At 41.2% G+C, this 27,288-nt stretch overlaps 2 protein-coding genes across 2 annotated transcripts in view; both read right to left on the reverse strand.

Moving 5' to 3' along the window:
* The window catches only part of LOC306846144 (tyrosine-protein kinase JAK1-like), an 830,156-nt gene extending 829,420 nt beyond the window's left edge, over positions 1-736 (reverse strand). The window contains exon 1 of the mRNA XM_079379277.1: positions 481-736. The gene's annotated coding sequence lies outside the window, so the exon portion shown is untranslated. The remainder of the gene's footprint in view (positions 1-480) is intronic.
* The window catches only part of LOC306846143 (rho GTPase-activating protein 21-like), a 57,896-nt gene continuing 30,673 nt past the window's right edge, over positions 66-27,288 (reverse strand). The window contains exons 8-26 of the mRNA XM_079379275.1: positions 21,688-23,278; positions 18,448-18,600; positions 18,222-18,318; positions 18,086-18,122; positions 17,585-17,707; positions 17,145-17,444; positions 14,808-14,869; positions 13,327-13,460; positions 13,104-13,246; positions 12,526-12,684; positions 12,355-12,433; positions 11,900-11,973; positions 11,665-11,754; positions 9,433-9,558; positions 9,313-9,354; positions 8,306-8,411; positions 5,683-5,714; positions 2,747-5,542; positions 66-232 (exon numbers count right to left, since the gene is read on the reverse strand). Coding sequence (XP_079235401.1) covers positions 4,004-5,542; positions 5,683-5,714; positions 8,306-8,411; positions 9,313-9,354; positions 9,433-9,558; positions 11,665-11,754; positions 11,900-11,973; positions 12,355-12,433; positions 12,526-12,684; positions 13,104-13,246; positions 13,327-13,460; positions 14,808-14,869; positions 17,145-17,444; positions 17,585-17,707; positions 18,086-18,122; positions 18,222-18,318; positions 18,448-18,600; positions 21,688-23,278 — 4,887 coding nt within the window. The 3' untranslated portion in view covers positions 66-232; positions 2,747-4,003. The remainder of the gene's footprint in view (positions 233-2,746; positions 5,543-5,682; positions 5,715-8,305; positions 8,412-9,312; positions 9,355-9,432; positions 9,559-11,664; positions 11,755-11,899; positions 11,974-12,354; positions 12,434-12,525; positions 12,685-13,103; positions 13,247-13,326; positions 13,461-14,807; positions 14,870-17,144; positions 17,445-17,584; positions 17,708-18,085; positions 18,123-18,221; positions 18,319-18,447; positions 18,601-21,687; positions 23,279-27,288) is intronic.

Below are 27,288 nucleotides of genomic sequence, written 5' to 3' on the forward strand. Positions count from 1 at the left end.
AGTCTGCCCCCTTGTGGTGCCAATCTGAAATGAATGAGGAAATAATTCAACAGGACTAGTTCTTTATCAGACAAAAAGGGTTTATTTTCCAGTGTTTTACAATGTGCATCCACCACGTGAGCAGACCCAGCATGATACAAACAGTTAGGGAAGCATTGTTCACACACGGGGAGACTGAAGACCCCCCAGAGATGATTAGCAGGTTTGCCTTCACTCTCCCAGGTCCCTTAACCTGTTAACCCGCATCGGCCCGCGGGCGGGCCGGAAGGGCGTGGTCGGGCGTGGTCGGACTTTTTATTACCTTTGTTTTAGAACAATATTCAATCAATTATCATTAACTATATATCATTTGAAAGCTAAAACACTCAAGATTAACGATGTGAGCTTGTTTTTGAAATCAATACACCAGAGAGGAAAGGGTTAACAGAAATGCTGAAAGACCGGCCATTTAAAATGAACAAAGCGAACCGCAGTACTCACGTTTGATCGCCAATAGCGCTGGTCAGCTCAGACTATTCCAAGACACACCAGCATACATTTCAAGAGAAGGGTCCACTCTTCAAAATGCATCCACTTTTTAATCCAAAACAACGAAAAAATAGGGGAAAACACGATAGATCCTCCTTTGTTTACATAAGCGATTCGAGTTATAGTTATCGATAGCGTCCATTTTCCAATAAATATCGATTATAATTCGTATTCCAGCTTTGAAACGCCATCTATTTCCAGCAGAATCGTCTCTTCCGAGTAAGAATAGCCCTCCCTCGTCTCTCTCCTTCAATCGCAGGAGCTGTTATAACCCGGGACAGTAAGCGCGTCCGTGAATGGGTCAGCGAGGTGTCAATCCGGACACATCACAATAGGGGTGTTTGAACCCAGCCAATGCCTCGCCAGCACAGTTTTGATGGATGGAAGTGTTAGCCAACCACAAGGACGTTTACAGTGATTGACAGTTTGAATAGTTTACGTAAGATTGTTTAGAGAATAGCTCGGCGTATTGTCCGTGTGTTTTCGTGCGCTCTCGGGTTACGCATGAAGCGTACACATAATGGCGTCGCAGCGCTACACAGACTGGCTATCAGCGAACAGATGTTGTCCAAAGCTCACATCTGAATCTCTCCATCGTGGATCTTCGACTTGAGAAGTGTTTCTGTGGCGTTTGGTGGTGTTTTGGAGGACGTGGGGAGAAAAATGGCTAATTTAGTAGCCGAATACGCGCTGAGATCGCTGGGAAGCGTGGATAGCATTAGCACGTAAGTGTCTCCACCCTCCTCTTGAATGTTTATGTGTCTTTATCATGTATTTGCAGCTTTTGTTTCATGTTAGCTGTTTTAGATTCTAAAAATGACAACGGAGAGGGATAATATGAGGGGATTACATGAGTTTTGTTCGTGTGGGTGGGTGGGTGTGTTTGTTTGTGGGTATGTCCCGGTTATTGTGTGTGTGTGCGTGCGCGCGTGTGTGTGTGTGTGTGTACAAAATGTAAACAGTGTTGCAAGTTTGATTTGTTTTGCTTACACACTTTCTCACTCTTTTTCTCTCACTCTTCCCGGTCTTTTCAGAGGTCTGGTGAATCCAGATGGTCAGAAAAAAAACCATTTTAGTGGCTGCTAGAGCGTCTTCCTCCACTGTAAATACTGTAAATAGTTGTTTTTTTTTATTATTTAGTAATATTAGTAATAGTAATCTATTACTATATTAGTAAAATAGTAATATTCATAATATTCACCATATAAAATAAATAAAAAATACAAATGTTGTAAAAACAATGTATTTTGCATGTTTTGTGTTTTCACTAGTTCAAAAATGATCAAATCTGTTTTGGTTCACTGTTTTCATTATTGGAATTGTTCAGAATAAAGACTGTTTAGTTATGTTCAAATTCTGAAATAGTTTTGTGTTTTTTTGTGGTTTCATTGGTAGAGCAGTTCTGAATTGATATACATATGTAGTATGCAGTGTCTTATGGAGTCTCTAAATAGCATTTTTGAAAGGATTCCTAGACTTTTCTTGAAATAAAATATCCAAATGACTTTTCCAAAGCTTTTCTTGAAATGAAATACCATAAAGATGTACTTTCTGTAAGTCTTTACCTATAAAAAATTTATTATTTCATATTTTATTTCAGGAAATATTTAGGCGTTTTTTTTCAAAAATGCCATTTGTAGACTAACCAAATGACTAAATGAGTCAGCACTACAAATGCTGTTCAGAAATAGTTTTTTATTGTGTGTTTTGGTGGGCAGAGCAGTTCTGAATTGATATACATATATGTATTATGTAGTTTTGACTCATTTGGACATTTGTTTACAAAGTGTCTATTTGGGGTCTCCAAATGGCTTTTTTGAAAGGACGCCTAGATTTTTTTTAAATAAAAGCTTACAGAAACTACATTTTTGGGAGTATCATCCTCAAATTTGAATCAAAACATGGTCAGATGTTCAGCTTTATCTTTATGGTGTTTTCAGGCCTTTGGCATGAAAGTCTCATCCATTTTTCCCTTAGTGAGCTTCATTAAAACATATCGCGAGTCAATTTCATGTATATTTTACCTTGTTTTACTCTATTGCTATACTAATTTTGAGTTATTATGACTCTAGAGTAACAAAGGATCAAGTGTCTAGTTTCAAACAACACCAGATTTTTAAATATAGACCTTAGGGTTCAAGAGCTACAGACATTTTTATTTGGTTATATCGTTTTTTACAAAATGCTCAAAAATAGGGGCGCAGGGTAACAGGTTAACCTCACCTCTGTATCGTACAACACTTACAAAAAGAAACTGATGCAATGAAGATGACCGGAGGAAGAGGAGCAGCTAAAACATGAAATAGATATGTACATTTAAGTTACTTACTTTACAGGAATATTTAAAATTCAAGTCTGGTTAAAATACCAAATGCAAAACAATGCATTAAAAGAGTGTTAAGACCCAGGAGGAATGCTGTAGGAATGGAAGCATCTCATTTTTCCATGAATGAAATCTGGCTGAGGTGAGTTAAAAAAAAAAAAAAAAAAAAAAATCTTTTAAACTTTTTTTTTTACACCTTAATATATCTGAGATGTGGCTCCTTCAACAACCCAAGACCAGTATTCAATATGAGGCACTTTCATGATCCAAAGACACCTGATTTGTTCTTTAACAATCCATTCTTTTCCCATCTTTTTTTCCAGCTTTATGCCAGAGACAGTAATCATGTCTCAGTAGTTGTAATACAACAAACAGCAACATGTACACTGCAAATTGCATCAGCGAAACTGAATTCCTTTTTGTCTTCCATTATTTAAAAATGTTTACTGTGCCGAGTGTCTGCCATGCACTGCACTTAAAAAAAGAAAAACGAAACAGACACAGTTTCAAAGCAGCACGCGAAGCAGCCAAAACACAGGCAGAATAAACAAAAAAGCACAGAAAGGGGAAATATATACACTTCATAAATGAAAATGGCAGTTGGTTTAGTATTACAACAAGCAGATACATTCTTGTTTTGGTTACTGAAGGATCTATCGCAACAACGGGGGCCTCTTTACACTTCCAGTAAAGTAAATCTTTTATCAAGGCTCAAGACACTCTAGCCTTCTCAACATCCTATTGACCTACCTGCTCAGCCTATTTCTTGGTTACTTTCCTTTAACTTCCAAGCCATTTGGACTAAAACGGCTCCATGATGTGGTATCTCAAATCTAAAATCTATACTAAAATCCAGCTTCTGCCAACAGTGAGAGGGCCTCTGTTCACTGTACAACATAATTTCATTCACAGAAGGAAATATCAGGGTGTTTTAAAAACATTTCTCGCAACTCTCAGAGAACGCTCAATAGCAATTTCATACACGCTTTCTCCCGATCTCACATCACACATGCACTCTCGCTCATGATATCGACTCGCTGATGCCAACATGGCTTACAAGCATCGCTCAAGTACCTTAAAACATGTCAATACTCAGACACTCAAACCGTGTGCTCGTATATAATATATATGAGCGCACACTCACACACGCTTTCACAGGTACTGATAGAAACGGGAACGGACCACTTGAGCACCAGAGAGTTTGTGAGGGTGGGCATCTGCAGCCAGGCTTAGGCTCTTGCTCTGAGCGGCCGCTACATCTCCATTAAGGAGCTGACCCAAGTGGGAGTGCGAGGACCCAGCGGAGAACAGGGCCTGTGATCGGGAAGGGTGCAGGTCTAGTACGTCCAGTCTAACTTCGGGGTTGCTGGTGCGGTGTCGCTCTCGAGTGATCCAGTCTCTGATGGAGAAGTCCTGCGAACTGCATTTGGGCTTTAAGCGATCCATAGCCGAGAGCTCATTGCCCTCGACTCTTTGCCAGTCCCCAATTACCGACAGCTCAGCAAAGTCCCGCTGACCACCCATGGTGTGCCTGCGGCGGATGTTGCTTTTCCGTTTACTTCGAGTCTCGGGTGACCTGGTGCGCTGGGAACCCACCCCGAACATGTCATCTGCTGATGTCCTCAGTCGGCACTTTAACCGGTCTGTGATTTTGATTCGCCACATGGGTTCGGCTCGCTCTGATTCGCTGCGAGAGGAAGAGCTCAGACTGCCGGTGGACCGGCCTTTGACTGCCTCTAGTACTCGCGAGAGTCGACTGGACTCCTTGTCGCTGCAGTTCCCATCTGCTGAAGACTCGCTGTCAGTCTTCTGCCGACTCCCTCTCTTGCGTGCCAGGGTGTCGCACGCGATGATTCGATGGGAGGGGATTAGGTTGGGTACATCTTGCAAAGGTGTGACGCTGCCCTCCGGTTGGTTGCTATCTTCGGTCGGCCCGCTATCTCTGCCACCGGCGAAGACTGATAAATCGCTCTCACTGTCCGTCTCCATGGGTCGTCCCTCACTGATGAGCTCGCTTCTTTCATCGTCAGCATCATCCCCGCGGCTTTCGGCGATAGATTGCACCTCCGGACTGAGGGCGATGGACTCCACCCCCGTGTGGAAGGTCATGGAGGAGGTGGTGGAGTAATCTGACGTGATAGAGCAGACCTCGGCTCCTGGGCCCATTCCTGTGCTCTCCATCCAGTGGCCTGGTGTCCTCCCGTGCCTCATTCTGGGTACTGAGGCCTGGGAGCTGGTGCTGTTAAGCGTGCCCAGATCTGAGACGCATCCGTCGTCGTAGTTGGAGGGAGGATCGGACAGGGAACTTTGGCGAGTCATGTGATAACTAGATTTAGGCGATGTGATGATCTTAGATGAAGGACAAGTCTCCTGGGGCAGGTGTTCAGAAATAAGCTGCTTGTTTTCAGAGGTTAGGTCAAGGCTGTCTCCTGGGCTTTGCTCATCAGCCTCTGTCCTTTCTATTTGGTCAAGTCCAACTTCACTCTCAGCATCCTCAGTTTGGTCATCAGCAGGCCAATTTGGATCATTTTTCACTGGAAGATCCTTCTTAGAGAAACTAGCGTCCAGATCGTCATCAGAGCTGCTCGGCTGAGGCTTGTCCTTAGGCTTTTTGCGTTTTCTGCTAGCAAAGATGGAAGTACGCAGCAGCTCTCTACTATATTGGTCCTTACCAGATCCCCAGGAACCCTGCTACAGAACCAAGCACATAAAGACAAGTGTAAGTTTACAGCGCAATGTGATCAATCACAGGGAATTGGCTTCTGAAACAGAAATAGTCTCCTTTTGTATATAGCGATTTTGTAATGCCCTCAATAAAAGAAAACACTCACCTTTGATTTGGCAGAGTCACTGGTGGTTGAATCTAGTGGAACAAGGAGAGAAAAAGGTAAGCAGGCTATTTCAAGTGGAATACAGCAGGGACAAAGAGCCAGAGACAAGGGGAGATTGAAATATAAATATCCTTCACCACAACAGCAGTGGAACAGCACAGTGGACTCATGTAGAGATCTGAGAGATGAAGGCGACACACATAAGCCATCGCACAGAGAGAAATGGAGGAAAGAGAAATGAGTGAGAACAAGAACCCGGCAGTGTGCAGTAAGACAGGAGGCAGCTCATGCACACATTCACACAGACAGACAGCCTGTCCACATTTAAACCGCCAATCACTGACAAACACACACACACACACACACACACACAGAGCCAGCAGAACATGTCTACAGGCATTCTTTCCCAACTCCCTCACCAAGGCAGGAATGGACATCCTTACAGCTATGTATTAGGGGTGAGTTGACGCGAATCTGGTCGGAAACTGAAAGCTGCTGGCTGAGTATGCTTGATTCTTTACTTTTGTAAACCTACACGAGTTGGTTACTTAGTCACAAAAAAACGTTTTTAGAATGTTAAGTTTTGTGTTTTTTCCACCTACTTCGTAATTTTGTCGCCTACCACTATGTAATGTATTTCATGCCATTTCTAGTATTTTTAAGGCAATAAGTGGCTAAAGAATTTCATGTGCACAGTAACTATTACCTCAAATAACAGTGATCATTCAACTATATTAACTGCGACAAGTTTAGATATGGGAGATTTGAAGTAAAGCATAATAAGATGTGTTTATATAAAACAGACACAGAGATTGTTGTGAAATAAGAAATGTTTTAAATGATGTTAACACTAGAGGATGCCATGTAGCTGTACTGTGCTTTGCTAAATGGATCAGTTCTAACCAAAGCTAGTGGTCAAGTCCAAAGTATACTTCGGCCATCCGCTTTCCGCAATGGTCCGCGCAGTGTCCGTGTGCAGGCCAATTTTGTGTCTGCATAAAACAGCGCAGGCGTGGTGTCATTCGTCCGCATTTGACAATACTTTGAAAGCTGCATGGACACGGCTGTGAGACGGAGCAGAACGTGGAAAAAGAAGTATGCCAGGCCTTCAGTCACAGCACCTGAAATTACTAAATTTAAAAATGACCGAACTATGTTTGAAGTCTGAATGTCCTTTTACAGGTCAAATCAGTCACTTGAGGAACCATGTTTGTGTTGAACGGAATCAGCTTGTCGGTGCAGAACATGGAGATGCAGAATGAATTAAAGCACTGAGAGACTATGACAAAGGACAACAAGGGTCAGATATGACAGGAGGGCAGAAAGGGGCTAAAGGGGCCAAAGCTACGAGGAGGAAGCGAGTCCTTACGACGGTTACTTCACCACTCAAAAGCCCCTTTGCTCACTCTCCATCAAGAGCTACTAATGCTTTTGAATGGTACGATATTCGTCGGGAGCTTTATGATTTGAGCCGGCTCAGCCCCTCACCACACCCCTTCAGACATCATCAATGACAGTTACGGTATGCCACAAGACTGGAGGAAATCCTGAAGACCATACCATGCTAGAACTCCTTGCGGTCAGCTTCAGAGACAACGAGAGACAGCAAAGAGGCTTTTCAGACACATTACACCATCACAGCTCTGTATCCTCTCTGTTAATAATAGTCTTATAAGATATGAAACGTGCAACACGACGAAGACAAATATCAACTTCTCTGACACTCTTTTTTTGTTTCTTTTGTTTTCTGGTGGGTTTGTCCCGGATTCGCTTTCAATTTATAAGAATCGGGGATTTCTGCAGACTAGGCAGCTACACTGGGGACAACACTCCTCCTTCTTCCTACAGTCCCAGCTGTCCATCACAGACATTACAGAGTCCATCAGTGACATCACCGAGTGATAGACGCCGCCCACTTGGCCTGTGTCAAGATTGGGTAATGTGTGAGCAGTGCTGGACAGGGACAAGGGAGAAGAAAACACTAGAGACAAGATGGGTCAGACGGGTAAACCTTTGGTGGTTTATCATTGGTTTTTCCATTTCTTTTGGGAAAGAACACGCCGGGTTAGCACAAGAGAAGGGTAAGGAGGGAAAAGAACTGAAAGAAAAGGAGGAGTGGAGTCATAACGGAGACTAAAGCATTAGGGGAGGGATGACAATGAGTGAGGTTCAAACCAATACAAACCAAAGCAAAAGGAGAATTCTGGAGAAATCATAGCATTGAAATAAAGGCAACAAGTCTAAAACAATGGCGGAAGGTAAAGAAACAATTCAATGGAAAAAGGTTGATTCATAAGCTTCACATACATAGGAACTATTTTATCCAATTTTCAGATAGCTCATCAAATATGTTTGACCAATGCAAAATTGCTAAAATAGTTCACCTTTATATATGCACCAAGACATTTCTGGCAAGCTTGCTTTTGTTCGCTCTAAACATTGACAGATCTAAATGGAAAGCATGAGCATCTGCTAATCATCTGAAATATATTAAGAGAGTCTAAACATACACACACAGTAACATCTGAACACACTGAACGTTTCACTTTGGTTTTAAGTAATATCCATTCTCCTAAACTCATATCTCTAGCCTGGAACAGCTGGACTATGAATGCAAGATTACCTGAGACGTCTCCCGGTGACGGAGCGGTGCGGCCAATGTTGGTCAGCAGATGGTCAATGTTGGGCACAGGCTGAGACTGAACTGTGCTCTCTTGCTCCACGGTGGTCTGACATAAACAATGAGAGAGATTAAATTCATAAACCGTTTACATGAGGCAAAGCGAACTTTCAGTGCCGCAGTGCATGTATGAGCTTTTTCTTTTTAAAACTCTGTTTGCAAAGATTATTTGTGAACAGTGGCAGCTTCAACCACCATGCAAACAATGCAAATGCTTGGGGCCTTGGTGAGTCTATAATGTCCATAAAGTGACTGAAAAAAATCCATGTGCTCTTATTTACCAGCAAATCAGGACTTATAATCGATAGTCAATTTCTTGAAGGTTTATAGTCTGCTACTGCATGAAAGTGAAGAGCAGAAAATACAGTGGAATTGGTTAGTTTATTAGTTCTTTGTTGATTTTGTATTCAGCTTTTGGAAAGACAAAGCAAGTCTGCATTTAGAAGCGGTGGATTTAACTCACGGATCAGTATCCACAGCCATTTAAAGACAGAGCATGGTGAGCACTGTATGCTATGGGTGTATGACCTGTGCACTGTACGCTATGAGTTAAAGCGGCTCTCATCAACTCTATATAAAGATGCAAAGCTGCAAGAAGCTATATTAAAGTAAGCTTCTAACTTGCCTCACACCCTAGTTTCAGAGATACCTGTAATGCAGCTTTTGTTCTGTAAAAATGAAATAACGCATCAGGTCTGAACTCTCCTTGGGGTCCCAAAAATGATCAATCTGCCCCAGTAAGGCCATAGACTAAATAGCTTTACACAAGCGAGGTGGACCAGGTGGAAATAGGACAAAAGTGAAACTGAGAAAAAGATGAGGATGATGTTTCTGACCCGTGTTACCCTGGAGACTCGAGTCTCCAGTTCTTGAAGAGTGACAGGATGGTGATGTTTGTTTAGGGCTCAGAAATCCACTCAGAGAAGAATGGCAGGAAGCTACAGACTCACCGTTGGCTCTTCATCTCCATCTTCTGTGAAGAACCAATCATACTGTAGAAGAGCAAAGTAGAACGTTCAGCAGAATTCAGACATTAGTTTACACACAGATGAAAGGGAAAAAGCTCTTACTTGCTGAATGAGAGTCTCAACGATCTTGTACTGATCAGGCATGTGCGTGACCATGTGCGTCATGTTGTCTTCAGAAGTTCTGACAAGAGTTGGGCCAAACACAATGGCCAAGTTACGTGGCTCCATCTAATTAAATACAAAGAAAGCTTCCATTATGGTCTTTCATGTCTTTTCTATCTGTAATGGAAATTACTGACATCACACAACAAGGATCCAGGTTCTTCAGACAAGCTGACAAATAAAACTGAGCAACACTGCCGATTTAATTAGGGATGCATCGATCCGATACTCAGGATCGGTATCGGCTCCGATACTGGAATTTCTGCCGGATCGGGTATCGGTCAGACGAGACCGTTACAAATCCGATATAGTGCGTATACTATTCTGTGTTATTGTTAAGCCCCACGAAAGCACAAAACATTAGAAAGCACCATAAAGTCAAAGTCCAAGTGTTCTGAAGCCGTTCCATAGTTTAATGTGAGGTACAGATGAATATAAGTCGTTAAATTCAAGTTCGAGTCTCTTCGCTGCTTCTGTCTGTCATCCTCCGGTCAGCATTCAAACTGTGTCACATTCGGTTAAGACAGTCAAGACGATGAAACTCTCTCCAAGAGAGCTCAATAACTGAGATTTAAAACTGTTAAACGAAAAGGATCAATAAACTATGCACAGATTTAATAAGCTACGCACCAATATCTCTTTCCTTTGTGCTTTGAACTTCTCTATGCGGAGCTGTGCGCTGTAACTCCGTGCTGCTTCAAGCGCATCATTCTGCGCACGGGAAGCCATAAGCGCCACTCTCTATTGGAGCTTTTCGTATTATAATGCTTTTGTGCAATGAAAGATTATTTAAAGCATTTCTTGTTCTGTCCTATCAAGGCTGTTAATAATCTAATGTATAGCACAGTAATGGAGGCAGCAACATATATGATAGATAGGACTGCTCTATCACATGTCGCTGCCTTCATTGTGCTATACATTTAAAATAAATGTCTTTTAATTTTGTAGTTTATATTTATAAATAAATAAATGTACTTGTTTTCATTAATGTATTTTACAACATTACAAAGAGCAATGTGTAACATTTCACCAGATATAGTCCTTTGCATATTCACTTTTATTTGTTCCTCACTAAATAATGTTATCACTAAATGTTTAGATTTGATAAAATTGTGCACTCGTGATTTTTCTAGAATAAATTTCGCTGCTAAATTATCCACTAACCTAATTTATAATAATATTTTTGTCATAGATTATGAATGGGCCTGTTTACACCTGGTCATTTCATACGTTTTCGCTGATCGGATATCTATCTGATTTGTTAAAACGTTTCGATTTACATAAGGCCACAAAGTCGCAAAGCGGATATAAATCCGATCTTCAATTCCTGCGCTACATTTAAATGTAACGAAGTTCACGTCAACGAAATCAAAAGATAAACGCTGCATTTTATTAATTATCAGCTCATTTCAAGATCAAAGACCGCAATAGGAGGGCACGTGGCATCAGCACTGGAAAGATAAGTTTGTCTTATACTTTTTATGAAGAGTATTGTGTTGATTGTCTGCGTCTTACTTTCAGTTTAATTCATGGCAGTTCGCGTGTCTGCTTGCTGAAGAGATACTCAGCTACTCGTCCGCGGCGATGCGTGTTGCATTAGCGCAGTCATCTGACTATAATGTCATATAGCCTATAACACGGTCTCACACGTTGATTTTTATTTTTTACATTTTGGGACAAGTAAAATTTACATATGTGGCTTCAACAACCAGATGCGTTTACACATGTCCAGTTTCGTTTGGAATGCGGCCCAGACCGCCTCCTGAAGTGGTTTGAGCGATCAGATTTATATTACAAAACGGAAAGTGACCAGGTGTAAACAGCCCCTATATATTTTTTCATGTTATTTTTCATTAAAATTAAGTTGTCTAATAGATTGTGTTTAAAACACAAAAGAGTGACACAGAAGTATAGAAATTATACATTGATAAAAAAAAAAAAAAAACTGCGCTGGTATCGGATCGGAACTTCTGGATCGGATCGGATTTGCAAAATGGTATCGTTGCATCCCTAGATTTAATGATCCGACTATATTATTTAATTTTTAACTTAGTAAAGTAATAGTAGCCACAAAAGCAGTTTAAAGTATTTCAATTCATAATTTCTTGAAATAGGCTGTTGAACTCACCTAGACAGGGTCAATGAACCAAACATTTACATATAAGCTCATACCTTGTTTTTCTCACAGTTTTCAGAGACTGTTTTGAGATGTCCAGAGAGGAACTTGAGTGTTTCAAAATGATGGTCTGGTAACTCATGAATCTGAGCAGAAAAAAAAAAACAGTAAATATAGTTTAAACCTGTTATCTGTTGAGGATTTTATTGCTGATTTAAAGGATTTTTGTTTTTCCAATCTAGTAAATGTCAATATTTAGTAAATCAACAGCGGTCTTCAGATAAACCGTACCAGTCTCTTCAGTGTTTTTAACCGCTCAACAGGGTCCTCCATTCGATTGGCATCAATAAAGTTGTAATATTTTTCTATGATCAGAACAAACAAGCATTATAAGTACATTCCGGAAGTGTATTAATCAGGGTCCCTACGCCAAAAATGTGCTATAAAATATTACATATTCACATACATAAAATCTAAGATTCAATGTAGAACTTTATGCCTTTACATTTTATTATTTAAATAAAAAAAAATCCTAAATTTTTTTCAGGCTTGCTTTTCTATGACCATGTGTTATGATCTACGCTGTCCTCTAGGAGGAGTCCTTCCTCCACAAGTGGAGAAAATAGAGCTTGGATACAAGATTTTCTTAAATACGAGATGCTCTCTATGAGATATAGCACAGTATTTTCCATGCATTTTGTATAAAGCCAGAGGAATCATCTATTCTATGCGATCATGTGTCTCACCGTTGGTAAATAGAGGCTCAGGAAGTTTCCTAAAAAAGGACTTGAGCAAACTGCTGATCACATTGAGGTCTCGCCACTTCTGCTGAACAAAATGAAAGCATAAAGATCAGGTCTGTCTTTATGGTACAAGCTCTCAGGTATAATATCACACAACCTAAAGTGTTGACTCACGTCATCCTGGACATCAATGTCTGTCATGCCTTTAGTGTCTAGTTCCTCTTGCATGCTCGAGATGGCAGCGTTGTTTCCAGGGACTCTATAAATGCCTGTGTACTCCAACCCTCTCTCCTCCACCAGCTTACAACACACCTCCACGATCAAAGGCACAAACTGTAACGGATAATAATTAGTGTTATTTTTAATATCATATCTCACAAAAAGTAGGTCATTTTTCACCCCAAAGTCAAATCTGCATTAAGAAAATGGAATCTATTTTTAGATTCATTTTATTATTTATTTACATGAATTTCATTATTTTATTTACTTCTCAGTATTGAAATATAAAAAAAAAACATTATACTAAAGATTTAAATGCGAAACATTAAGATACACGCAGGGGGAAATATACTAACAATGTCACAATGTAAACATTTATAAAGGCTCAAGTTTCTTCATGCAAAATCTGATTTCTTATTTCCCCATTTGCTCTTGGAGTGAAATGTAACCTTGACATGTTTACGTGAGTTTCACCCATAATGGTCTAATTTGGATTATGCAGTAGTGCATTTGTAATCTCTGGCATTTCTTACTCTGTTGGTTTGGGCAGGAGGGCAATTATCCAGTCGTACTCCAAATGTGACACCAGCAGTGGGCCTCTTATCTTGAGGCTTCTTCTTCAATCCTGGAATTCCTCTCCTCCAAGCGGCTTTATCTCTCGGAGGACTGGAGTCATCTGAGACACATATCACTGATATTAACATTTCACTGAGAACACGATGGGTTTCAGTGTTATTTCATAATGCCGTGTGCTACCTTTACTCCTCTCCTGTTCGTTCCTAGGCGAGTAGAGGCTCTGACTCTTACTGCTGCTGCCCAGCAGAGTGTGTCTAATGCTGAGAGACTGTCGTGAGGTTTTGGGTGACGGCTCCGTCTTACTGCTGGGCGCACTGTAAGAACACACATTACTGGACACAGAACACAAGGCAATCTTATGCAGCTCAACAATATATGCAAGAAAGAAGAAAAAAAGAATGTTCAAAAGACATCAAAAACTAGTGAGCTGTGCACCAAGGCAATATTTTTAGTCATTACAGGCAGGCTTTCAACACAAAACCTGTGCTTACTGCATTATCAACTGGGACTGCACAATTTGGGGGAGAAAATTGTGTGATTTTTCTAATAAAAATTTAAATTGCAAAAAATGGTTTAAAAACATTGATAGGACTATAATACTAATACTGTTAATCCTAAAACTAACTATTATTATTATTACTAAATAAAAATGAAACAAATATTACTATTGTAATTTCATTGTAAAATTTTAAAAATAGAGTACTTTCAAAAAATAATGTAATAATCAAAATTCTATTTTGCAGTTAAACTGTAAAATTACCACACGGGATACCATAAAGCTTTTATTTTGACAGAAAACCACAGAGCGTCCTTATTGCATCTCTTTTGTTGACAACAGCCGATTTCCAAGTGGTTTTCATTACAACTGGAAGATGGTTGGCACATCTTGCATCTCCAATAGGGGTGTAATGGTAGACAAAATTGTCAGTTCTCTACACACTTTGGTTTTTTAGTCACTATTTGGTATGTTCTTGGAACAGCAGATGGAGAAAAATCCCCAAAAATAAAAGACATTTTCTTTTTAAACAGTGGTTTATTGAACAAGCTATGGCTCTGTTTTCAAATAAAAAAAGCTTGTCATTACTGTTGCAACACTCATACTACTGTTTATGGTGCTGTTGTAAATGGGGGAAGAGAGCTGAAGTGCTGCTTTCAGATGTAAAATATTCTTGCAAAAAGAACAGTATATATATTATTGCACATCTCATGTTTGGGCAACTTGGATCTTGCGCATTTCCCGCAGCAGCTCCCTCTGTGTCCTCTGTTAATATTCAAACGAATTTGAAGTATCAAAGTAAATCGGCATAAATTAGATTTTTTAATCATTTGAAAAAGACATATACTAGTTTCCGAGTTATAATCGACCCAAACTCAGAGCTGATGCAGAGAATTTACTGTGAACAGAGTTGCTCCAAGTCACTAAAAGCACCAGATCATGAGCTGCTTGCATGTACGAGTCACGCTACACTCTGAAAATACATAATGAATGTATTTATTCATTTAAAACCTTTGCAATTTGATAACTGTGCTAAGCCATACTGCAATTTTGTGCGTGGCCATGCTTTTTGTTTGGTGTTCAGTGTGAGTGAGGCAGCTCACTAAGATTTGGAACAGGGCCTTTATGAAGACAAACTTGCTGGTCTCTAGGACATGTTCTTTACCTCATGGATATATACTCCTTGAGCTTTCTGTTGATCAAATCAGTGCTGGTTACTGCAGCGTTCTGAAAACACAAGACAAAGAATCATTAACATTGTGGTAGCATGCAAACCTGAGAGTACAGCAACATTAATCTGATTGTGAGTGTTAAGGGAAACCAGTTCCTCTGGCAAACGCTGGAGATGAATATTAACAAAAAGCCTACCCATAATCCTCACACCATCAGTAAACAATGTCACCTTGACACTAATTTCAGCAGATGACAAAGCACTGTTGTGTTAGCAGTAAGCTGGTTTTCACATGGTTTCGTTTCAGGACAAAGTTATGCAATACTGTGATGCTTCTACTCTGAGGGGCAGACATGGGCCACAGACTTCACATGATGATATTAATCTACTATGATTTCCTGCTCATATTAGTTTTTTGTGAAGCTGTTCACATGACATTTTAAATGTGTAATCAGACACTGTTTAGAAAGGAGTCAAAGATTGAGTGGTTATCCTGTTAGCCTCTGTTGCTAGATACTGGAACTCCAACATTATGTTGCAAAAAGCAACTTTACTTATGGTGATTCCAAATTAGCTGTGTATTCAAATAGTAAAAACTGCAAGCAATATATAGATCACAAATATTTTACTGTACACAGCAGATGCTTTATCAGAGCCTGATTTTTGGAACACCCATAAAAGCATAAAATAGATTTTTCCAAGTCTGCTGCCTTTGACGTCACAGCAGGATAGCCGATAGTGAAGGCCAACTGGCCACCAGCCAATCCAGCTTTGTCCGGTTGTCATTTTCCTGCAGTTGCAGTAATTAGTCACATGGCAGTTGTGTCTCCAATGATTGGCTCAAAATTGGTGTGCCCATTAGCAAGGCAGCAATACTCTTTAACTGTTTATGCATCCAATTCATCCAAGGAAACGTGCACGCAGCCATGGCCAGTTTTGATTCCCATCTGTTGACCTCTTTACACTAAAGGTCTCTGCACACTGAGTCCGAAATTTTCGCATGCGTTTTTTCGCATTCGCAATCTTAACAATTCGTCACGCACGGAGACCTTGCACACTGAGTCCGATGCGTTTTAATTAATCCGTTGCAAAAAAATTCGCAAAACTATACAAAATGTCTTCAAGCAGTGAGGATGATTTTGTTGTCCTCTCTCTTTTTAAAAAAAGAAAAAGGAAATATTGGGTCCATTCAATCCTTAGATTGCGCAGAGAGGAAGGAGAGTTCCACCTCCTTATCAAAGAGCTGCGGGATTATCTCGAGAGATTCAAAGTTTATTTCAGGATGTCAGTGCCTCAGTTTGATACTTTGCTAGCGATACTGAATCCACATATTAAAAAGACCACCACCAATTTCCGTGAACCAATTTATCCTGAACAGAGACTGTCTGAGGTATGGATACGCCCACAGACAGACACAGACACACACACACACACACACACACACAACAAACTGCTGCATCGGAAAGGTGCGCGCCAGGCATAAAAAAATAGGCTACAGCAGTTCTTTATATTCTGTATCTTTGTATTCCGCAATTTGTTTGTCATAAAGTGCTCTGTGCTGCAAGACGAAGTGTATTCATTTGTCTGACACTATTTTGGATTTTGGCTTTCGCTTGTACGGTGGCTCTGAATTGTGAAAACACCTTCTCAAAGCATCTCAAAATGCTTTATACGTATGCGAAAAACGCAAAAAAATCGAACCCGATCCGAATTTTTTTTTGACGGACGAAAATTTCGGAGGCAGTGTGCAAACGTGATTGACAAAACGTAAGGTCGTATTTATTTTTCAATGTGCGAAAATTTCGGACGAAAAATTCGGACTCAGTGTGCAATGGCCTTTAGTCTTGAGGTGTCACTTCATTAATGACTTCAACATTAATGAAGTCTAAATTCCCCAAGTATACTTGCATTTTGATGCAAATGCATGTGTACAGCCAAACGCAGGGAACACTCCATTTGACAGCGTGTGCAAACATGTGCACTAGAAACTATAATCCTTCTTTAATGTCTACACAATTTCTCTCCAGAAGTTATGTTTGACAAAATGTCTTTGTATTCGTTTAACTTAGAGTTGCGGGTATCTCTTAAGCAGGCATCTATTATTGTTGCTGCCTCAAGTGATATGTTTTCCACCTCATCTGTTTCTTTTGACTGTAAAACATCGGACTATGTTTGCACCTTATGGAGAAATCAATTCATACAAAAAAAAAGTACAAGCTGAGCATATGGAGTACAGTTAGATCTAGCTTTACATGCATACTATGCTGAACTTACATCACACTGTATAAATACCTTAGCTGTCACGTTAAAATGCTATCATGCTCAACAAACCTCCTCGTCCAGGTTGCTGTTTTCTTGAATGACTCTTATCCAGGACAGCATGTCTTCTCGGCCCTCCGCCTGAAACAGATACTCACAGTCTGAAGTCGTTAGCCGCAGGACATTCTTGCGCTTTGTGTCGCTGTAAGAGATGTCAATCAAGCAGGCCTTGATGCTGATTGAAAGAGGCTCGTCCTCCAGTTGCGAGTTGACGTGAGAAAACCCCTCCTTTTTGTCTTTATAGAGGTAGAGTGAGTGTCCCCGCAGCACTGCATACATCTGTTTCCATGGCCGCATGCCGCTTCCTACTCGCTGTAAAGAGAACACATGTAAAGTGCAGGTCATGATCAGTAATGTACAACAATTACAGTAAAACAATCAACACTCAATTCAATATGCTCTTGAATGAAATGGGAAATGAGTAGTGAAAGAGACCGAGATCATTTTCCCACCTTGCCCTTCTCAGTGTTGAGCTGTCGGAAATGCAGCCAACCCTCCTTGGTGGAGTCACTGAAGATCTCAGTGGAGGAGTCTCTTCTGGAGCTGGAGTCATCAGACTTATGGCCATCCAATGCCTGTAAGAGCAGAACAAACATGACATTTTGGTATCTAGCCTTGGATAGTTGTCTATCATTTATGCTCTTTTCCAAAACCTTTTGGAACCTCACAAATGACCGATGTAGAGATATCTACATTGCACTGCACGTGCTTATGGACTGCCCACAATCGTTTGCGGAAACTTTTGCACCATTATTATAGTGACTAATTTGGGTGCATTTTTGTCTAAACGCTTCAATAGGATTGCCTTTGAATTTGACTATATGAAAGTCTTAAAATGCTCCAAACACAGGCATCTCACAAGGTTTTGGAACAGTTGCCATTATTAGTGAATGAGCATTCTGGTTTAACAAAAGCTGCTCTTTATGAGGGAGATTTTTATGTGGATCTCTCACCTTCTTGAAAACCCTTAGACTCGGTTTGCTGGATCGTCTGTGGAAATGAATGATTAAGTTAGGCCAAACAACCACTCACATTGACAGTATTAGGAATCTCCAACATCACAATCCATCACTTTTAAAAGACACTTACCCACGGCCTTCCTCACGATAGTTGTCCAGGCCCTCGTCGTATGATTTACAGCGCTCCGTTTTGGTTCCAGATTCTAGAATGGCATTTCTGAGAGACTCTGCATGCATGTAGACAAAAATACACCATGAGCAACAAGCTCAACAAAATGCTCACTGATCCATTCACATGGTGCTCTCAGATGGCAATAATTGTTCAAAAACACTGAAATCTGTACAGACACGCTTACCTTGGTCATGAGACAGTTGCCGGCGCATGAGGGGGCTGGGGCTGGGGGTGGTGGGGTTGGGGCTGTCAGAGATTACAGCCTGAGCTCCAGAGATCACAGCCGACGCAGGAATATGGCTGCCATCATGGTCTACACTAGGGCTGGCTGGCTCATCTGTAAACACGGTAACAGAGCGGTAAACATGAATAATGCAACTCTCTTTGGCATGTGTGTTGTTCATACATATACACACAGAGGCTCAGACAGAAACAAGTAAAAAAAAAAAAAAAAAAAAAAAAAAAAAGTTAAATGTGTTCTTCCTACTATGACGTAAGTATTCATATCCCCATCACAATTAAGTGAACAAAGGGTGAACTTTAAAACTTTGTGATTTAATTGGATGTCAGCATTTGTCAGCAAATTATTTAGAAATGTTTCAGGTGTTTTTTCTTTAATTAAAATAAAAAAAAGAAACTCTCTCTTTATGAGTTTTCCAAAAAGTTATTGGTATTTGGTATCATTGTCAACATTCCAAAAGATTGCTAAACAATAATCTCAGTTCATCCATGGGAAATGGCTAACTTGAGCGCTTTAATTTCATCCTGTTCATTTTCTTGCTATTGGGTAAATAAATTATGTTCTAAGTGCCTAAGACTGACAACTTTTTGTCTTGCACATTAAAAGTGTGGAGTGACCCAAATGTGTTGAGGACATTCACTTCCCAAGGCAAATTTCCCATTTGAACTTGCAGTTGATACTAACAGAACAAAGAATAAGACAGAGTATTCTACTTTCTTTATAAACCATACCGTACCACAGACAACAGCTTTTATTTTGCCTTAAATGTGTCAAGCCAGCCTACAAGTGCATATCTTGATTTCATTGCAAGCAAGAAGTCTGCTTAAACTTTCCTAGGAATGAGGACAGTTTTATTTATCTTACAATTTGACATGTCCTGTTTTCGAGAACGCTGAAAACTTTTGAGTTCCTCTGCAGGTCTCAGCCAAAAAAGGTTGGAGTACAAAGCTGTTCTGTGCTGCCAGAGGGCTGGAGCAGCTAAAATTAAAGCAACTGCCCTAGTTCCTGCATCCTCCAGCGTCTCAAAGAGGGCCAAGGGGAAGGTGTGCAAAACCCTCTTTGGGCCTAGCTAAAGAGCTCTAGCGTCGCCTACAGATCGCCTCGCTCCAAGACACAAGAATCTTAATACCATCAGCGCTGACCTAGCTTCATTTTTTAATAATAATAATAGACTGAGTTGTGCTACAAGGCATAGGTGGCAACCATCCTCTACTCAATTCGTTTCAGCAGATACTTTTCTCCAAAGCAACTTACAATGAACAATCTGAGGTTTGGAGCAAGAAGTTAACAAGCTGGACTGCTAAAACAAACTAAGCAATGTTAGTTATTGGTTAGGACTGCAAATTATGTAATCAAAACTGAATTAAAAACAACCATATTGATTCCCAATGTTAACTGGATGTCACTCAAGGTCATGTGAAAAAAAAAAAATAGTATACTACTGCAATTAGGGCATCATATCAAATACAATCATATCATACAAATCCTAGGATAGCTTAAATATACCTAATGTCTTTTACAGCTAAAAACATTTACAACTTGTTTAAAAATTTAAAAGAATTTCTACCGTTCATGTTTACTGCATACGTGTGCCAACCATGCATTTCTATCAAACCTGAATAACCAAACATATTTTTATACAAACATAATTTACCTCCCTTGCCAGGTTATCTGAAAACTCAGGGAGAAAAAGCAGTACAAATCTGACTAATGACAGTAAAAGTATTTGCAGTGCCAGAAGCAGGAATGCGGTAGGATTGTGGTTATCTGAATAAAACATACACATCATATAACCAGGAAAAGTACAATCAGAAAATGTGATGTGTTACCATAACAAAATCTAGAGCATTTACTTACAGTATTAAACATTAAGTAAAGAGCTTAGACAACCCTAAGACCTATTCAAAGTCTTAATTGTTATTGATTTACAATCAACAAAAACCACCAGTCGTGACCCTAGTATAAAAGCCCTCAAGAGTAATAATAAATGATGAGTGCGCTGACTAATGTTTATACTGTAACACAACTTCACAATATGAAATCATCTAAATCTGGATGCTACAGCTAAAAATATCAAATATTTAGCCTCAAGTGGATTACAAGGTTGATATTTTTTTTTCAAACCATCATTTTGACCAAACACTAAAAATCATTAGTGAAACCTTGTAAATTTGCATCACACCAAAAGTGTTTTTTTTTTTTTCCACAATGACCTGATGGTACATTATCCCCATCGATTACATGTTTACATTATTATTATATAAACATACAATAAATACAAACATTGTCTGAAATGGCGCACTCTTTAGAAAACTCAATGGGGAAATAAAAAGTGCATTACAATAACTGCAATATTCCCAACGTTGCTTAATTTTACATTTCCGGCAAAATCACAAGTGAACAGATCATGCATCTTCAATATAATACCCAGCACTAACGGGAATATCATATACCTACCCGAAATACCAACTAAACCATTTGTATATAACCACTACCATTTCTACTGCTACTTATTTACCTTCTCTCGTTTTCTTTCAAAAAGTATCAGTATTTTTCAAAACTCTCATCCGAATGTGTAAACAGTATAAAAGGTAAGCAACAAACCGGTTATAGAGTATGCCTAATATCTGAAGGCTAGTGCACAAAACACCAAAGCATCAAAGACAAAATGTGACAGAGCACAGCTAGGCTATCACTCAATATTCCAGACCAATACTAAGGCATTAGAGTATGAGAGAAGGCCACCTCCTCCCTGAACAACACCATGACTCACACACAGTCACTCTCACTCTCCTTCAGTCACTCCCAAACAGCCACACTCACAGGCCTAGATTTGCACCTTCTGCATACATCAACTCTACTCTTCAAGCTTTGAGAGTTTGATAGAACAGATGATACAAAGTAAAATTTGGCCATTATAATCCTCTGTCTGGACACATGGGGTCGGGATTTGGAATTGTGATCACAGTTTGAAATTGCATAAGGTACTGAAGCATTATTAATACAGGAAATCACTGGCGGCCCAAATTTCACAAAAATTAATTGCAAAATACATCACCATCATTGTCTAAACATAAGCAGTTATTGTTCAAAAATATCTGCGGCAACTCTAAAACAATCCCTACTGCTGGTTCAAGCTTATTGCCGGGTTAGCGTTGCTATGGTTACAAAGAGTGCACTTACCGATGAAGGGAATGGAGTCAAGTGATTCGTCCAGATTACTGGAGCAGAAGGAGGAGTCAAGCCGCTCCCCCAGTTTTCGCATGTGCATCTCCCGGCGGGCATCATTGGGCAACCAGCAGACACCGCCCCCTGCCGGCTCGGGACCATCCATGTCGTTCACCGCAAGGATGTACGAGGGATGACGGAGAGGTTGTGGGGTCCCCATTCCCGTTGAGGGCTTTTCCCGGAGGACTACACCCTCCACAGGACTGGACCCGTTTACCGGTAGGCCCTTGACATCCCGTGGGTGTGTCCTCTGAGCTGATGCCCCACACTGTGGCCTCTGCAGAGGAGGAGCAGAGTAAGATGCCGACCTATATCCAACTGGACTTTCCTTCCCAGTTTCTGGGCTCTGCATGGTTTCAGCCCTAGTTCTCGATTGGTTCAATGACGAATTAGAAATACGATTTCCGACAATAACTCCGCTTTGGTCTTTGGAAGGAGGCTCTTTGGCCTGGTTTACTCCATTGCGAGATCGCTCTGGAAAACCAGCGGTGGGTGGGATGTCCATTCTGGAGCTGTGCGTATGGGAGCCAGCAACACCCCTGACGCTCATACCATACCCTGTCGGGGGACCGTAAAGGACCGCCCGAGGTGGAAGAGACTGTCTACTAGGACGACTCCTCTGGTCTACTCTGCCATACAGCTGCCTATCCACAGCGGCCCATGGTGCAGGAGAAACTAGTTCACTATGTTCCACATAGTCTGACGAATGAACGTGGGGCTTCCGCATGAGCCCATCAGAGGATACGCTACGAGGAGGCCAGTCCCTGGCATGGGCCGCTCTCTCTACCCCACTCGTCCTATCCTGCGAAGCACTGCGTGGGGAAAGCACAGAAGGGCCCTGGTAAGCCCGGTCATGAGATGTGCTTCTGCGGCGTAACTTATTGCCCCAGCCAGGTTGGGGTCCGGAGTGGCCACCATGGACACTTTGGGATGCAGCTCGCAGGCTGTCTAAACGCTCTTGAATAGTCCGACTGTAAGTGTGAAGACCTTTATTATCGATATACTCCCGGTATGTCTGGTAAGTCCGCCAGTCAATGTTCTGGTGGGTAGCAGAGGAGGTAATGGAGGAAGCAGGTGCATAGTGTGTAGGTGGAATGGCATAATGATCACCATGGTAACCTGAAGGGAACATGTCAGCTTTGCGAGGGTTAAGGTATGGCGGACGACCACCAGACACCATACCAGGCCTGGCTCTGATCAGCATTGGATCTGGGCCTACTAGACCATAGTCGCCCCGATGACCTGGAACCATACGGCCCATGTGAACATGAGGGGGTACCACCACTGTCCGAACACTTTCATTGCACACACACACTGCAGTCTGTGTCTTTGGAATGGGTGGTGGAGGGGAGGGAGGAACTGGTATCTCCACACGGTATCCTAGATCAGATGGTACAACCCCCGGGGCTGATGTCTCAGTAGCCTGGGCCATCCCCGGGGGCTTACAGTCTACTCGAGGGTAACATATAGGGGGTGGCTCCGGGATATGGTGGGCATTTCCATTGTATGAATCATGACCCTTAAGGTAGGCATCTTGGGAATAGGCCTGTGGAAAAAAGAATCAGGTAAAGTGAAATAGTACTCACAATATCAGAGAAAACTTGAAATTCATGATGATTTCCTACAAATAGTTCTCCCTGTGTGGGAGGACGGCACTACATTTGCGTGTGGGAGTGTGACAGGTCAGAAGTGTGAGCTGTACTCTGGTGCGCCAAGTGCTGGAGAATTCTATAATATTCATAACAATATCCAAAGCTGACAGTACAGAACAGAAATACACCTACAGTAATTAACTTGACTTCCAAACTACAGGGCTGCAAACTTCTAATTACCATTTCTGCTGTGTATGATTGTAAAAAACAGGCAATTCCTTCCCTTTAAATTTTATTATAGTACTGGAAAACAAGACCTGTCTCCATTTCACACACTGAGACGTATCTCCAAAGGAAGCACTAGGCAGCCCAAAATAAAGAGCGATTCAGAGTAACAAGAAAGTGATGTCACCCACCGTTCGGGTCACCACACGTGACCGAAGCGACACTGAAGCCAGAGGTGAACGATGCCCCCGATTAGAAACGGCACTGAATCTGACCTCCGTAATCATGTCTAAATCCACAGTTTAAGGTAAACAACTATTGCAGGACTTCAGCTGAAGAATGTCAGATTTAAAACAACACCAGGCTCCATATTGTTTGTCTTCCTCCGATTTGGTGTCTTTCAAAACACGACAGCAAGTCATGTAAAGTGGACTTTCAACCAATCATACAGAGTTACATTCCTTTTGCATAACTATACAAACCGAATCTGATATCAGTAGTAGGGAACTTCGCCCCTCCTTCCGTGAAATGCCACAGACGGCTTGTTACACCGGCCAAAGTTCATCATAGGAAAAGAGAGAAATGAGGAAAAAGGGGCGAGGCACAGTAAATATGACTGCTGGATATAGCTGAGAACTACCCACACAGCTAAATCAAACAGGTCACACAATATTCTCTGCTACTGCGATCGAGACAATCAACACGCTACGTGATACTACGCTACACATAACCAGAAACGTCATGACAGTCATCTGAAAATGACAAGGGACAGGAAATCAACAACCAAATGGAATACAATGGCATGCATGACATGTATTAATTAAAAAACCATAACAATCGACATGTATGCATTGTTCATCTGCTTACCAGACTAGTGATTTCCTGTGAAAACTGCAGCCATTACATCACAAACCCACGGAGTAAAAACAGAGAAAGGGAGGGAAAATAAAAGAGCAGCGTACGTTAAAGGCAATCAAAACCAAAAGAATCAAGTCCTTGTGCTGACAACCACTATCACAGTAAATATCTATGCACAGAGCGCAAAAAAATGCACAGGAGCTGTAGTGCTGCCAGTGAGGAGGGACCGTGGGAAGGTGGAGAGGAGCGGTGGGAAGACTGTCACGTTAGCGATGCCACCTGCTTGTCCTCGTCGCTCCCAATCGAGGAGGGGGCTGAGGTGCCTGCCGCCTGCCTCGCGTAGTAGCGATCGGCTCTCCATCTCTCCCCTCTCCATCCATCCGCAGGCAGATTACTCCGTGATCACACACACACACACGCTCCCACCCTCCCTCCCAGCTAACGCATCCACTCGTTCGCTCCCTCCCTCACTCTCACTGGAAAGCTGTAACCATTCACATGTCGGAGGCAGATGCTTGATTATACATTCAGCTCAGATGGTACAGCTTCCCCCTCCCTACCCCGCTTTCTCCCTCACCTCTGCCAGAGAGACGGCCCACAACATAGCAGTCAGCTGACTCCAGCTGATCTAATCTCGTCTTTCCTGCCTCTTCCTGTCTCTCCTTCTCTCACAGAAATCCTTACACCACTGCCCACAGTAGCATCCTTTCACGCCTCTTCAGACCAACTCTGCTACTGTGACTAATGTCACCAGAGACCTCGGATGGATTAATTCTCCAACCAGCTGAAAACCCTGTTTAGACAGGCTACAGCGCTGCCTTGCTACACTGCTGCACTCAAGAGTAAAACACCATCACAGCAACAGCTGTGCAGTAGACAAGCGGTGCATGGAAATGTAATAGGGGCGATGGGGAGAGATGAGGAAAATTATTGGAAATGTCAAATACATGTTCGGTTCATGATTTACCGCAAAATCAAAAGAAAGAAATTGTATTTTTGCTTAAAGAAAACAGCCTATTTTTAGCACAATTAAGATCTGCTTTTTATTTTATTTTTATTTTTTTACATTTTCACAACAAATCACCCCATATCTCATCCTTTGGGAATTACAAAAACAAGTAGTAAATTGTCTGGTTGAATTACAGCAATAAAATTCAGGGAGAATTTTGTGTGTACAAAATCAGCTTTGTCTTTCAAAAAAAATCTTAATTGGCTTAATAAATAGGCTTAAGTTATGGACAATGCTAATAAACAGTGCTATTAAATGTATGCAGTAGAGTCCTTTTTATTTCCTTTTGTCTAAAAGGAGTAGTAACCCCCCAAAAAACAAACTATTTGACGTGTTTCCCTTTATAATCAGTTATGACGTCTACACCGGATGCAGTGCAGTAAACGTGTGGGGGGTCCCTTATGCCTGTCACTGACAAAGTCAAAAAAAATATGATCCAATTGGATAGATAGTAAACTAAAGCGCTCCTCATCTAGCTGGATGAAGAAAACAATGCAGTATTTTTAAAGGTCATTTCCAATGACTGACATTTTTGCAACTTGTCGCTGATGTGTAAACTGTATGCTAACAGTAAACTGGCATTTTAATGAGCTTGTGTGAACAGTAGGGCTGGGCAATATGTCAAAAATAATTTATTGATTATCGCCTTTAAAAATATTGCGATATTCGATAATATCGTCTGCCCCGCACTGCCTACGTTCATGCTCACGTCCGACGTCAGATTCTTCATGGTAAAAATGGATGAGGATGGCCGAAATATTGAAGAAACAATGTTCATCCTTCATTTGGCAGTATTTTGGTTTTAAACCAGGTGCAAATGGCGAACCAGAAGATCCAACTGAGGCTATATGCAGGCTTTGCATGAAAAAAGTAAAGACGCACAGACCACTAATCTCCGCAGCCACATCCAAATACATCTTCCAGCAGTAGCAGCCACCACCTTTGAGCCCCACTTTTCAGGCGCATCGAAAAGCAGGGAAAAATGTAACCAAACACTGATTACTGTTGCATTTACTAGTGCATAGTAGTACGAAAAATCCAGCTTAAAATGGACACAGGGCACTCTTGCTGTGACACGTTTTTTGGTTAAAGAGATGATGCCTCTTAGTCTCGTGGCCAAGGGAGAATTCTGGGCCATGCTGCAAACCTTTGCCCGTCAATATGAAATGCCCAATCGGAAGTATTTTTCAAGAACAGCTATTCCAGAGCTGTATAATACAGTGAAAACTGAGGTTATGACAAACATTAACAGCGCGGACTATGTCGCGCTCACGACAGATATGTGGTCCAGCAGCAATACAATGACACCTTATATGTCTATTACTGCTCACTACATAGACAAAGACTGAGTTCTACAATCAAACTGCTTGGGAACAATTTACGTTCCTGAGAGTCACACTGCAGACTATTTAGCAGAAAGTCTCTTGGAAAGCATAAAAGAATGGCTCATCGATGAAGGAAAAATTGTGTGTGTCACCACAGACAACGGTGCTAATATTGTTGCAGCCATACGGCAGTTAAAATGGCCATGGCTTAACTGCTTTGGACATAATTTGAATGTTGCTATTACCAATTCACTACAAAAGGAGAAGGCCAGCACAGACCGAGCATTTGGTGTTTGCCAGGCAATTAACGGGGCGTTCTCAAAGAGCTGGCACAGAAGACGTGAACTCATGAGAGTTCAAGAGGAACTTAACATCTCTCATCACGCTCTCGTAACGGTAAGCTACATCAAATTTTAAATATTTTGACATTTTATTCCAACACCCATATCGATAAATCTTTAATATATAGGAGGTAACATTTTTACATAAATTCACAACCACACTGTCAATGGCCACAGATTAATTAAAGTAAATTAGGCCCATCTTA

Source organism: Barbus barbus, assembly GCF_936440315.1.
Source record: "Barbus barbus genome assembly, chromosome: 26".
Taxonomy (NCBI): domain Eukaryota; kingdom Metazoa; phylum Chordata; class Actinopteri; order Cypriniformes; family Cyprinidae; genus Barbus; species Barbus barbus.